This window comes from Haliotis rubra, unplaced genomic scaffold (assembly GCF_003918875.1).
Source record: "Haliotis rubra isolate DU_JTF1 unplaced genomic scaffold, ASM391887v1 Scf51, whole genome shotgun sequence".
In the NCBI taxonomy this organism is placed as follows: Eukaryota; Metazoa; Mollusca; class Gastropoda; order Lepetellida; family Haliotidae; genus Haliotis; species Haliotis rubra.
In genome coordinates, this window is record NW_025767202.1 from 1,538,216 (window position 1) to 1,554,261 (window position 16,046).

General features: G+C 42.2%; 1 protein-coding gene across 1 annotated transcript; it reads left to right on the forward strand.

Moving 5' to 3' along the window:
• Positions 1-2,275: 2,275 nt before the first annotated feature.
• On the forward strand, positions 2,276-5,536 carry LOC124292191 (mucin-4-like). Its single transcript, XM_046729242.1, has 2 exons — positions 2,276-2,333; positions 3,317-5,536. Exons 1-2 carry the CDS (start codon positions 2,276-2,278, stop codon positions 4,774-4,776), a joined length of 1,518 nt encoding a protein of 505 aa, XP_046585198.1. The 3' UTR covers positions 4,777-5,536.
• The last annotated feature ends 10,510 nt before the right edge of the window (positions 5,537-16,046 follow it).

A 16,046-nucleotide genomic window follows, 5' to 3' on the forward strand; every position in this document is an offset into this window, starting at 1 on the left:
AGTCGTAGAAACTACAGGGGTAGTTGGATACCCATCAATCATACATACATGCATGCATGCATGCATACAGACAGACAGACACACACACACACACACACACACACACACATACACACACACATACATACATACACTTATCAAATAACCACACACACACATACATACATTAACACACACACACATACATACATGCATACATACATGCATACATGCATGCATACATACATACTTACATGCATACATACACACATGCATACATACATAGCTACATAGCTAAATACCTACATAAATACCTACCTACCTACATACATACATGCATGCATACACACACATACATAAATACATAGATACATACATACATACATGCATGCATACATACATACACACGCATACATACATGCATGCATGCATGCATACATACATACATACACACATATACATACATACATGCATACATACACACATACACACATACATGCATACATACACACACATACATACAAACATACATACACACATACATACAAACATACATACATACATACATACATACATTCATACATACGCACGCACGCACGCACGCACGCATACATATATACATACATACACATACATACATACATACATACATACATACATACATACACACACATACACACACATACACACATACACACATACACACATACATACATACACACATACATACATACATACATACATACATACATACATACATACATACATACATACATACATACATACATACATACATACATACATACATACATACATACATACATACATACATACATACATACATACATACATACATGCATGCATACACACATACATACATACATACATACATACATACACACTTACATGCATACACATACATACATACATGCATGCATGCACGCACGCACGCACATACATACATACACACATACATACATACACACACACACACACCGCCCGCATGCATGCATGCATGCACGCACGCATACATACATACACATGCACAAACACACTCTCTCTCTCTCTTTCACACAAGCACTCTCTTTTATTTCTCACACACACAAGCACACACATACAACATACAACTGAATGGACGCTTTGTAAGTATTTTATTCGGGTTTTTGAACCGGTGAAACCGTAACTGGCGCGTTATTGTCAGACAACGTACCAGTTTCTGACAATAGCCTGACACTGGCAAAATGAGTGTTAACCCATGAGGTGCTCACAATAACACCTATGTTGAACCGGAAGCAAAACGTAGCCTATACAATGGCATACTGAACGCCCATGCGCCATGTGTTTGTAGCAGAAAGAATTGGAACAAAAGAAATGTGCCAGACATTCCAGTGTTTGAACCGAAACAAGAGATCATCTCACACCCTACAGAGCTTGGTCTGAGTGTACGCATCACGGGTACTTTAACAAGCGAATATGTTGTCATGTTCTCATCTCTTGTTTGTAGGAATTGTTTTTGGGAACCATTGGAAAGTCGGGTCGACCCTCTTCAAATAGACGCCGGAAAGCATACATCCATGTGTAATGCTGTCTAAAGATGACACAATAGAGAGGGGTTAATATTGATGCTGGTCTTGGACAAGAGGTGTCTGCAGTGTTCGGGCGACTAGTTTCAGCTCATGTTTGATCACATTTTTTATGATCTGCCTGGTAGTCTATGGCGGACCTTTGTTCCACTTGGATTTGACAGATTCGGAAAACATCTAATATGGCAAAGGATATCATTCAGACAGTTCCTAGTCTTCATCTAATACATAAGTGTGACACATGTCGTCATTAAGAGATTGTCGCGTTAATACCCACAATACAATCAACCTGGAAGAAAAACTGTTAAATGTTTCAAAAGATCAATCATAAATTTACGTGTAGATTATCGGTCAGTAACAAGGAACAAGTGCGACTTCAACTTTGCCTTAAGTATCAAAAAATGAAATAAGCCTTGCAGGTTACAATGCATGTACTGTCAATGTCAACTTTGGGATAGGCAAGTCATTAGAAGTATCCTTATCAGATGACGATAGACATGTAATACAATCCTGAAATATTTACCCTCGCGGGAAAAGATGTAAATCATGAAGTCAGCGTGACAGCGATTCGTGGGATACAAACGCACATCATGTATGGATGATTGTTGCCATGGGACACTTGATCGGAATTATGGGACATTGACGACGTGGTTCCAAACTCACACACAAGTGACTGTCTTGTGAGAAGTAGAACACTGGCTATGTCCCCAAATATGCATGCCCCGTTCTGGTTGTGCCTTATGTTCCTGGACATTGGTATCGTGGTAAGAGGTGAGTTGACCAACGTTTTCTGTGATATCAACGTTTTCTGTTTCTGAACTGCGATTTAGGATTTTTATAAGTTTGTTGATTAGCGCCGCACTCAGCAGTACTCCAGCTATATGGCGGCGGTCTGTAAATAATCGAGTCTGGACCACACAATCCAGTGATCAACAACATCGGCATCGATATACGTACGATGACATGTGCCAACCAAATCAGCGAGCCTAACCACCCGATCCCGTTAGTCGCCTCTTACGACAAGCATGGGTTCATAAAGAACAATTCTAACCTGGATCTTCACGGGTTGCGATTTATGAAGATTGTTGCCTAGATTTAAGTTTTATCTTCAGGAGATACAGATGTAACCCCGGTATCCACACAGATACAAACAGACGATCATCCTAATCACAATAGCACAAACAATAGCATAGTCACGGTAACATATTAATTGAAAGTTTTTGAAGATGTTAGTGTTCATTCGAAGGTGATGATTTAAGGTGAAAAGAACTTATTCTCTCCAAAATATACGTAGTTACCGGACTTGTTTATCTTCAGGGCAGTCACTGCTGGTCTAACGATGTATTCTCATGTCAGCCGTTCATTAAATTAACTATATATGTCTATATGTTAAAAGGCCTTCTTGCCACAAAAGCAACTAAGTGGGCCTCATGGAAGAAGTCACTTCTGTTGGCTTTCCTGAATTATGTCTTTAGACTACAGCTCCGGCTCCTGTGGTGTGTAAAGCGATGACATAACAGGAGATAGGAATGCTCTGGGTTTTAAAGATAAACCTCTACGACACGCCTTTATATTAAGCTATGCTGATATCAAACACTAGACGTCATTGTCCTAGAAAATGAATGAAACTTCCTGTAATCATATGCTGTTTTTATGTGATTCGTATATGGTAGTATTTCATCTTTCTTCCGTGCCAGTGCAACCATTCTATTAAATTGTATAACATGACTTTTCAAAGTGTTTAATTACATCAGTTTACCTCTCAACAGCAACAACTATTGCAGCTACTGCAACACAGACAGATGACCCCGCAACAGCAACAACTATTGCAGCTACGACAACACAGACAGATGACCCGGCAATAGCAACAACTATTGCAGCTACTACAACACAGGCAGATGACCCCGCAACAGCAACAACTATTGCAGCTACTGCAACACAGACAGTTGACCTCTCAACAGCAACAACTATTGCAGCTACTGCAACACAGACAGTTGACCTCTCAACAGCAACAACTATTGCAGCTACTGCAACACAGACAGTTGACCTCTCAAAAGCAACAACTATTGCAGCTACTGCAACACAGGCAGATGACCTCTCAACAGCAACAACTATTGCAGCTACTGCAACACAGACTGTTGACCTCTCAACAGCAACAACTATTGCAGCTACTGCAACACAGACAGTTAACCTCTCAACAGCAACAACTATTGCAGCTACTACAACACAGACAGATGACCCCGCAACAGCAGCAACTATTGCAGCTACTACAACACAGACAGATGACCCCGCAACAGCAACAACTATTGCAGCTACGACAACACAGACAGATGACCCCGCAATAGCAACAACTATTGCAGCTACTACAACACAGGCAGATGACCCCGCAACAGCAACAACTATTGCAGCTACTGCAACACAGACAGTTGACCTCTCAACAGCAACAACTATTGCAGCTACTGCAACACAGACAGTTGACCTCTCAAAAGCAACAACTATTGCAGCTACTGCAACACAGGCAGATGACCTCTCAACAGCAACAACTATTGCAGCTACTGCAACACAGACTGTTGACCTCTCAACAGCAACAACTATTGCAGCTACTGCAGCTACTGCAACACAGACAGTTAACCTCTCAACAGCAACAACTATTGCAGCTACTACTACACAGACAGATGACCCCGCAACAGCAACAACTATTGCAGCTATGACAACGCAGACAGATGACCCCGCAACAGCAACAACTATTGCAGCTACTACAACACAGACAGATGACCCCGCAACAGCAACAACTATTGCAGCTACGACAACGCAGACAGATGACCCCGCAACAGCAACAACTATTACAGCTACGACAACGCAGACAGATGACCCCGCAACAGCTGTTGAAACCTCTGTTACACAACAGAGAGGCGAAGCAGATGACAAAAAGCTCTTTGACAATTGTTACAACTCACGACGACCTGATTCAGAAAATCTAGGGATGGTTTTCGAAAAAGCAGCCAAAGACACAACACTGTCCGCGAGTAACCCCGATGTCGAGGAACTCTATTCGGCAACTTCCGGGAGCTGCGCCGAGCTGTGTGCATCGCGTCAGACCTGCGTGCTGTACAGCATCAGCAACACGGGCACCTGCAGGATCACATCCGCATGTCGGCCTCAAGTGGAGAGTGAAACTGGCTCGGTAGTTCTGTTCCTCAAGTATTGGGGATGATCCTTGGTCGCCATGATATAGCTGGAACACTTTTCATCACAGGTCATGGACGTTTCCACATGAATGTTGATGTTTGATCCGTCGGCACCATGACCATGTTAAGCGGTTCACCTTGAACACCCATCCAGCATCAAAATGGCGCATCGTGATAAATATGAAATAGCTTAACAGATGTGTTTAAATATAGAGACAAGCGACAAGGTCAAATTATATTGAGATGAATTTTGATTAGAATTCGCATTTTATAGGAAGTTGTTTGAATGTACTTAACATACACCTTGTCGCGGACACCCGTCTTCATTACTATTTTGATAGTTATTCACAAACACATGCATGTGATATAGTCAGACAAAGCTGACTTAGCGCTGTTGTTAACATTAACATTACAAGTACTTAGTTTCTTGACTCATTCGTCTCCATGATTATGCAATCGATTGTTCCTATTTTGACGTAATGTGTTCCCGTGTTTGTGCTGCAGGTGAACACTTCACTTGCGCTTGCATGTGTTTGGTACGAGTGCCACCTAGAGGTCAGGATATTTTCTAGCGAACATTGTGCCACCACCAGGTAATACTGATTTGTCCTCAAAATATTGGCGGGATCAGGCGATACAGTTGTAGATTTAATATGGATATAGAAAAGGGTCAATGTTTACGTTCATGTACAAGTACATAACTCACATAAGTATTTATTATTTTGTTTTATTGCATTCCTCCTTGAAACTGTTTCTGAAAATAAACTTTCACCTTTTTACCTCTTACATTTGCTTATATATTTAGAACTGCTCGTGGCCCTTGCGAGGCTGCCTTCAAAACATATGAAGTTGGTCGGTTTCTTGTTTAACGCCGAATCAGCAATATTCCATCTATATGGCAGTGATCTGTAAATGATCGAGTCTGGACCAGCCAATCCAGTGATCAGCATCATATGCATCGACCAACGCAACTGGGATACGATGACACGTGAAAGCCACCCGATCCCGTTAGTCTCCCCTTACTAACCCGGCTCTTCATGGGCTCCAAACATACGAGGGAATTGAATTACATGTATATACATGCTTGATATCTGTGGCTACGATGTCACGGTGAACGAACTGTGTCACGGTTATACGAACAGTAAAACAAGTCATGTTATCAATAGTCACAGGGACACGTTTAGTTTAGGTCATAACAGGATCAAAACCAAACATTAGTATACTAAGCAGCAAAAGAAACGTCAGTTTGGTATTTTCCGTCGCAGAAACGGATAACTGTAAACTCATTTAATGTTTTGATTGTACATTTTTGACAACATCTCCAACTTTACCTGAGCAAAGATATTCCTTCCCAAACTAAGACTGGAACCCAGGAAGAGGTCTCAAAATTCTGAACCTCAAAAACCTGATCTTGGAGACGGTACGGTGTTCTCCATGTTTTTCATGCAACTAATGCTGCACGTGCTGTTCACAAGGACCAGCCCTATAAAATGCATCCCCAAACCTGGATGAAACATACACATTACAACGTCAGCAGGATGCCGCGACTCACGACAACTCAGAGGAACCAGGCGCTAGGGAGACGTTCGGACCATCTACAGGCTCCAGCAACGTCTCCGGGCCACCAACACCACAAATGATCGCCCCCGTACTGGCAGACCAAGGGTGACCACAAGACGACAAGACTGCCATGTTGTGCGACGGCATGTACAGAATCGCTTCATGCAGGCATCCGAAACAGCACGCCAGACAGTGGGAACACACGGAAGACCAATCAGTACTGATACATTACGCCGACGTCTTAACAGCAGGAACCTCCATTGCCGTAGACCTATCCTGACCCCTCGTCATCGTCGTGAACGTCTACAGTTTGCACTACAACACCAAAACTGGCGATACAGGCAATGGAGAACTGTTCTGTTCACAGATGAGAGTCGGTACTGGGTATCAACTGCAGATGGCAGAACAAGAATATGGCGACGACGTGGCCAGCGTTACTCAGATCAATGTGTTATGGAAAGAGACTCATGGGGAGGTGCAAGCATCATGGTACGGTGTGGAATAGGCCTCAACCAGAGAGTGGGTCCTGTGGTGTTCCAGAATCTTGGTCCAGGGTGAGGAGGCGGCATCACAGCGGTGCGCTACATCGACCAAGACCCAATGTCATACCACATTTCGCACGTCACCGCACGTCCAGCATGATAACGCCCGGGCCCATACTGCCATGGCTACACGGGACTTCCTACAGCATGACATTTCAACATTATGCAGTGGCCAGCCCTTAGTCCTGATTTATACGCAATTAAACATCTTGGGGATGAAATACAGAGGAGACTGAATAATGTCATACCAAGGCCGAACACAGCTGATTTATTGCGCCAGGCCTTTCTCTGAGTGTGGTTCAATGTGCCAGTGGCCTTCATCAATCGATTGGTGCACGCCATGCATCACGTGGTGAGGCTCTCTGAACTGGTTAGTGCATGCCACCATATCACAGTGGCGTAGGTCGATGCTCAGCATGTCAGTGGGGTCCAAACTCGACAACCGCCACATGTTACGGAATGGGTCACCGAACAACCAATAAACTTTAATATAACTAGGGGAGCGAGGTGTTTAGTAATTGTTTTTTCAAGAATAAGGTCATGTTTAGCATTTAAGTTTGCAATTTGACGAAACTTTACACTGGAGCTAATGCACATTAGAGCGGAAACTTATTTAACCTAAGCTAAGCATCTAATTTTTTTTTTATCGTCCCTAACATGACTAACATGAAACATTTGAATTTTGAAAAAAAACTTCTGAGCAAGTGTGGTATGGCACTCTTTGACATCCTGGTAAATAGAGTGTGCTCGGCTGTACGTCAAACGTTGTGAAAACAAGCATTGACATAATCCCCAGCCACAAATTATCAAATCAAACTTAAAAAGTAATGAAAGTGAAGGTCGTAATTTAAGATGAAGTTAAACGTCAACAAAAATATGACCAGTCAACTTCTCTTTATATCTTGTTCTGCAGTTGTTGAAACGCACATATATTTTCAAGACTGAGGTTTACCTTGACATGAATGTCTAAGTGTATGAAATATGCAAAAATAGTAATAATTGCTTATTGAAAAACATTCAAGGGAAATCTTGAAAGTCCATGGAGAAAATCTAGTGAACTGTTCTTGAGATATCTCGCTGACAATTTTAACATGCAGTTTAAGATGCTGAAATCTTCAAAGTGTCCCTGTGACCTTGACAATTACTTGAAGGTCACCAAAATAGACTGGACCTTGCGCATTCCCTAGATGAAGCTTGGTGTCAAGTATGAAGAAAGTCCAGTGAATGGTTCTTGAGATAACTTGCTGACAATCTTAACAGGCTGGTTAACATGCTGAAATCTTCAAAGTGTCGCCGTGACCTTGAAAATTCAGTGGAAGTCACCAAAATCGACTGGGCCCTGCGCCGTTCCTAGGTAAAGCTTGGTGTTGAATATGTAGAAAATCCAACGAATGGTTCTTGATAGCTCGCTGACAAGGGTAGAACGTTAAAGTCCCCTTGTGACCTTGAAATGAAGGTCAAGGTCACCAAACCTGACTGGGACCTTTCTTATACTGTGATGAACCTAGTTACCAAATATGAAAAGAATCTAGTCGACAGTTCTTAAGATATTCCAATTCGTACGGACGGACGGGCGGAAGTACGGACGGACGGACGGAGCCTAATACTATAGTATGACCAGAATTTTTTTGAGAATTTTAGGAATATGTTTAATCGGATTTCTAGTATAAACAACCTTGACCAGCTATCAAGTGTTTGGTTTCATTCAAGAGAGACAACTTCGTTAATCCTTTTCATTAGTTTGTGAAGAGTTATCCCCCTTTGTTTACTTGCTAGCAGACGACATTTTCTGTGATCCTCAGTATGGATGATTTAGAGAAGAGGAACTTGATTTTAGAGTAATATAACAAGGACATCAGATCAGTTAAAGAGATTTCAAGTAGAACAGGCATCCCTTTGTCCACTGTTTATCATGTTTTGAAAAATATTGCAAATGGATATGGCACTGAGTACCAGGGAGGCGCATGTAGGCCAAGAAAATTGACTGTCGGTGACAGGAGGCGGCTTGGTATTCTTGTTTCTAAAAACAAACGAAAGAGTTTAGAAAACTTAAGGCTGGATATGATTGATAGAGGAACTGTGTCTGTCTGTAAGGAGACAATTAGAACTGAGCTGCATGCAATGGGTTGGTAGAAAAGTCGAGGAATTCCATCACCGATCATGAAACCTGAACAAAAGGAGCGAAGGTTGAACTGGTGCTTACAGCATAGAACTTTTAACTGGGACAATGTGATTTTCTCAGATGAAAGTTCTGTGTGGCTGTTTCCTAATACACTGAAATTCTGGACCAAACAACCTGAAAAATCTTTGTATCAGCGCCCAAAGTGCAGTCCGAAATTTAACGTGTGGGGTGGCATATCTGAGTTAGGGGCAACGCCCCTCAGTGTATTTGAAGGGAATATGAACAGTGAGCCGTACACAGATATTCTCGAGGGACATTTACTTCCATCTGCTCACGTGTTCTATGGAAATGTTTGGATTTTCCAGTAGGACAACGACCCAAAAAATCGTTCAAAGCATTCACAGGCCTGGTTTCGAACCCAAAATATGACATTATTACATTGGCCAAGCTATAGCCCTGACCTAAATCCAATAGAAAATGTTTGGGGACTTATGAAGGAAAGTGTCAATAAGAAAAATCTGACAAATATTGCTGAAATGAAAGAAGAGGTGGTCCGATATTGGGACAGCATGGACCACGACTTTCTAACTTCTTTGATCAGTAGTATGCCCCGCCGCATTGAAGCCTGCATTGCTGCCCATGGTGACTGGACAAAATACTAACTGTTCACCTGTCTTTGAATCTGGAGTTATGTTCTGCTAATATTCACATTTAATACGTGAATAATAAGTGAAAAAAATATTAAAAAATTACAATCTTTAAATTCTCAATAATTTCTGGTTGTACTGTATATCCCCCGCTTCTCACTAAGCGCACGGCGGGGAATATTATTAATGTTAAAGTCTAATGTTTTGACAATTGAACTCGGTCCATCTCTTAGAATGTCAACATTCAAGTAAATGTCACAGACACGAGGAAAAATATTACCATGTTCACAAAGAACGAACATTGATGAAAACATCATAGAAACGAAATATATCAGATTTATTCGTAAGCGTACCTCAGATAGCATGTAAAAACGATGAAGAAATAACTAGGCATGGAAAACCTAAACAGGACAAATCTCAGCAGATTCCACATCTCCTATCAGTCAATCAAACAAATGGACCTACCATGCCCACCGCGTCCTACAACATATTTAAGTCTGCTCAAAGTTCCATAATTTGAGTCCCTGCCCTTCTCAAGCACGTCTATCATTTGGTTCTGCTGATAAGCGATGTACACGCGACCGTTCTTGATTTCCATATCACTTGCAACGCCGTTTATGCGAATGACGAAGTTCTCTGTAGTAAACCCATCAGCCCCAGACATCGTAAGGAGACGGCGACCTCTATTGTACCACAACCTGTCATCTCCGAACCCAATTGCCGTGATATCGGGATCACCAATTACCACACTGAGTTGAGATCGAAGCCTAAAAGTCTCCTGTTGATCACCTTCGTAGTCAAAACGCCGTACCTCTGTTGATCCGGTATGTAACCTGATGAGAACAAACACAGACGTTCCCTCAGTGTCCACAGCTATTCCAGTTGGCTTGTCGCCGTGGGGGAACGATGCCAGCTTAACGTAGTCTCCACTCTCAAGATCATAGAAACAAAGACTATATGGGAAATTCGTCACATAGAATAGTAGATCTTTATCCACGTCCAGTGCAATCTTGTAGGCTATTGAATTCCCAATAACGTAATGCTTTCGGTCACTCTCATTCAGAGAAGATGAACTCAGTTTCCCAAACAGATTCACAGCGTAGAACAAACGTTTCCGTTTAGAATGAAAGGCCACACTAGATGCATGTCTGTAAGCCTTCGTTAGATGAATCTTAGATGTGGTCAGGTCAACCTTTCGTAAAGGTTTGGGAGTGTAGAAGTAATCTGCTACTAAAAGCTGTTCTCCTCCACCTGAATGTTCTAAGCTACCTTCACTACCTCTGCCTTCACCTACCGGCGCTACGGTTGAAGTGCCGTCCACTGCCCTATCCGTGTCGGATCCTACAAACGGTTTAAACCCACACCTCGGAATTTCATCCTTGTCAAAACATACCTCCATTTTCGCCCTTTCGGTGACCTTTGCCTTGTCACGTTCTCGAAGCCAAATATGATTTTGTGAATTCACATGTCTAATCCTCGACTCCAAATGCATGATGCTTACTTTCTGAATCTGCAGCATCCCTTTTACCGTTGTCAGATCGACTTCCGGTCTGCCGTCCACCTGCTTCTTGTTGTTGCTCAGGGACACTTCACTAACAATTTCTTGGACGAGCTTGGCCGCAATTGTTGTCTTCATTTCCTGTTCAAGGTCCTGTATAATCTGCTGTCTGTAGCGGAGACTGAACTCCTCCATCACCTCCAGCAGAAGAGTTTCCCGAGCAGCGTTTGAACTCCCAATGGGAGATTCCCTCCTGGTTGCCGATCTCAGGTTCTTCTCGATATCATTCACTTTCTTGTCAATTCTGTTAATCCTGTCATTAAGTCTTCTTTCAATCCCAACCATACGCCTTGTAAGGTCATTTAGTTGGTTCCTGTGCCCAGCAACCAGTAACATCCACAGTGACAAATGGAACAAACAAACTGTCCAGTTTGCCATGTTGTCACAGATGACTTCAGATCTGTCACTGAGTATGAGTTTAGAGCGCACTGTTCATGCACTGTCCATTACCGTATGAACTCCTTTCAGACCACTGTAAGAGTTCGCTGAAATCTGCTCAGTGGTTAGGACCAGGCTCCATATTAAATCAAGTACCGGAACCTGGACTAAGTAGATAATCATGGATAACAACTTCTGTTGTGTACTGAGATAAAGATCATTATTCCATTTCGATATAGATAATAAAAACATTGCTTGGCAACGATATAAAGATCAACATCGATACGTCACTACCATAGTGACAGTACCATATCAAATATGGTATTATTCAGAAATTGTAACTATTTTTAAATCGGTCAACGTGTGAGAAAGTCCTATAAAACTATACATCACCACCTTCATCACCATTGCCATCTTTCCTCCCTCACTCACTCGCATTCATCGTCGTTATATTTTCTTTACCACCACCGCCATATAGCTGGAATATTGCCGAGTGCGGCGTAAAAACTCAACTCACTCACTTTACCACCATCCTTAATTCATATTGCCCTTATTCTTGTTATTCCGGCTCCCGTATATTGCCCTTACTCTTGTTATTCCGGCTACCGTATATTGCCCTTATTCTTGTTATTCCGGCTTCCGTATATTGCCCTTATTCTTTATTGCCCTTATTCTTGTTATTCTGGCTCCGTATATTGCCCTTATTCTTGTTATTCCGGCTGCCGTATATTGCCCTTATTCTTGTTATTCCGGCTCCCGTATATTGCCCTTATTCTTGTTATTCCGGCTCCCGTATATTGCCCTTATTCTTGTTATTCCGGCTGCCGCTATTGCCCTTATTCTTGTTATTCTGGCCCTTATATTGCCCTTATTCTTGTTATTCCGGCTCCCGTATATTGCCCTTATTCTTGTTATTCCGGCTCCCGTATATTGCCCTTATTCTTGTTATTCCGGCTCCCGTATATTGCCCTTATTCTTGTTATTCCGGCTCCCGAATATTGCCCTTATTCTTGTTATTCCGGCTTATATCCCTTATTCTTGTTATTCCGGCTCCCGAATATTGCCCTTATTCTTGTTATTCCGGCTGCCGTATATTGCCCTTATTCTTGTTATTCTGGCTCCCGTATATTGCCCTTATTCTTGTTATTCCGGCTGCCGTATATTGCCCTTATTCTTGTTATTCCGGCTGCCGTATATTGCCCTTATTCTTGTTATTTCGGCTCCCGTATATTGTTCACTGAACAACGGTTGGTTGCTGTATCCGAGGTTTGCTAAATGACATCTAACGACGAGACACTAACACATTCGATTTTTCTGGTTATTCGGGTGTATTCCAGCCACTGTTTGAATGTTGGAACTATTCAACTGTCCCTTTTAGACTTTATTATATCAATGGTATCATTTATTAGTTTTGACATGTGGATGTGACATTTTGACTGCATCTGTTTTATGGAACATATACGGTATACAGTGAGTACAGCTTTATAGGTCAACCTCAGGAAATAGTGACTTGCTTCCGGTCATCGGAAACGCCTTGGCGGGGCGTGTAGAGTCCCCTCTGACAGCAGAGATATGATATCTTCTAATGCCTACTGCCACAGTAAATGATTTGCAATATTCTATTAATTCGTAAACCGTCTTGTTTTTATCATAGAATTTATCATTGTTTGTTGTCGGTCTCAAACTGAATTATTTTGCGTTTTGAATAATATTTGTGTGCAATACACCTGGCATGACTGTGTCAACGTAAACGTTATTCCGAGTGTTCGTTAGTGAAACCGGCCGAATAGCAAATAACGAGGCAAACGAAAAGAAGGTATGAAACAGGATCCTTTAACATTATTATACGGGTTGAATCTTTGCAATTATAGCATTATCTTAACGGCCGGATCAGTTCGTTTAAATGATTTTACATACAGAATAACTTCATAAAATTATCATGCAGAGTTATCTCATTCACTTTATATCATAGGCTGAGTCATCTCAGTCTGATAATTACATATATGGAAATATATACTACTCAAAACAAGTTAAGGGTCACAACTTTTAATGTCCATCACTACAACAGTGAAAGGTAGCGATCATATAACAACTCGAGCCAACATATCATGATAACCATAACGGGAGACAAAAACAGAAGGAATGTCAGTGATTGCTGATCAATAAGGTCAAAGTGACCTACTGTCAGAAGTGAAAATTCAAACGCCAACATCGGACTAATAACGGATGTAAGCACCTCGAGCAGTAAGACAAGCAGTACACCTCTGTCTCATACTGTTCACCAGACGTTGGAAGAAGGCTTGGGGTATTGCCTGCCATTCTGCATTGAGATACTGGGCTAGTTCTGCACCCTCGTTTGCAGGGGCGTGGTTGTTACGAAGCCGATGTCCTAACTCGTCCCAAGCATGTTCCATAGGGACTAAATCTGCTGAATATGCCGGGCATTCCATGTGCTGAACATTGTTCTGTCTAAGGAGTTCTACCATCATTGAACTGTAGAGTAAAACCTAGACTCGTCGGAGAAAAGAACTGATGCCACTGAGTACGTTGCTAACGAATATGGCGTCTACACCAGTCATGTCTTGCCGTCGTGTGTCGCTGAAGGAGCGGTGGTCGTACTGCTGGTCGCCGTGCCCGAAGATTATCATACAGACACAACCATCCCGGTTACATTATCATACAGACACAAACATCCCGGTCGCATTATCATACAGACACAACCATCCCGGTCATATTATCATACAGACACAGCAATCCCGGTCACATTATCATACAGACACAACCATCCCGGTCACATCATCATACAGACACAACCATCCTGGTCACATCACCATGAAGACACAACACAACCATCCCGGTCACATTATCATACAGACACAGCAATCCCGGTCACATTATCATGCAGACACAACCATCCTGGTCACATTATCATACAGACACAGCAATCCCGGTCACATTATCATACTGACACAAACATCCCGGTCACATTATCATACAGACACAACCATCCCGGTCACATTATCATACAGACACAACCATCCTGGTCACATTATCAAACAGACACAACCATCCTGGTCACATTATCATACAGACACAAACATCCCGGTCACATTATCATACAGACACAACCATCCCGATCACATTATTATACAGACACAACAATCCCGGTCACATTATCATACAGACACAACCATCCCTGTCACATCATCATACAGACACAACCACCCCGTTCACATTATTATACAGACACAACAATCCCGGTCACATTATCATACAGACACAACCATCCCTGTCACATCATCATACAGACACAACCATCCTGGTCACATCATCATACAGACACAACAAGCCCGGTCACATTATCATACAGACACAACCATGGTCACATTATCATACAGACACAACCATCCCGATCACATTATCATACAGACACAACCATCCCGGTCACATTATCATACAGACACAACCATCCTGGTCACATTATCATACAGACACAACCATCCTGGTCACATTATCATACAGACACAACCATCCCGGTCACATTATCATACAGACACAACCATCCCGATCACATTATTATACAGACACAACAATCCCGGTCACATTATCATACAGACACAAGCATCCTAGTCCCAGCATCATACAGACACAACCACCCCGTTCACATTATTATACAGACGCAACAGTCCCGGTCACATTATCATACAGACACAACCATCCTAAAGTAGTGTCGGAAATAGAAAAAAACTGTTTTCAGGCTGTTACTCTGTATCCCTAAAATTGACACAATTGCAAATAGCATATGTCGAAATAACCCACTTCGGCCTAACAGGGCGTTCAGTGGGATGCGTAATACGATATCCAGAAAAGCATGTTTACTCGTAAAATCGGACAAAACTTAGCAATCCCGGTCACATTATCATACTGACACAAACATCCCGGTCACATTATCATACAGACACAACCATCCCGGTCACATTATCATACAGACACAACCATCCTGGTCACATTATCAAACAGACACAACCATCCCGGTCACATTATCATACAGACACAGCAATCCCGGTCATCCGACACAACCATCACATTATCATGCAGACACAACCATCCTGGTCACATTATCATACAGACACAACCATCCCGGTCACATTATCATACAGACACAACCATCCTGGTCACATTATCATACAGACACAGCAATCCCGGTCACATTATCATACTGACACAAACATCCCGGTCACATTATCATACAGACACAACCATCCCGGTCACATTATCATACAGACACAACCATCCTGGTCACATTATCATACAGACACAACCATCCTGGTCACATTATCATACAGACACAAACATCCCGGTCACATTATCATACAGACACAACCATCCCGATCACATTATTATACAGACACAACAATCCCGGTCACATTATCATACAGACACAACCATCCCTGTCACATCATCATACAGACACAACCACCCCGTTCAC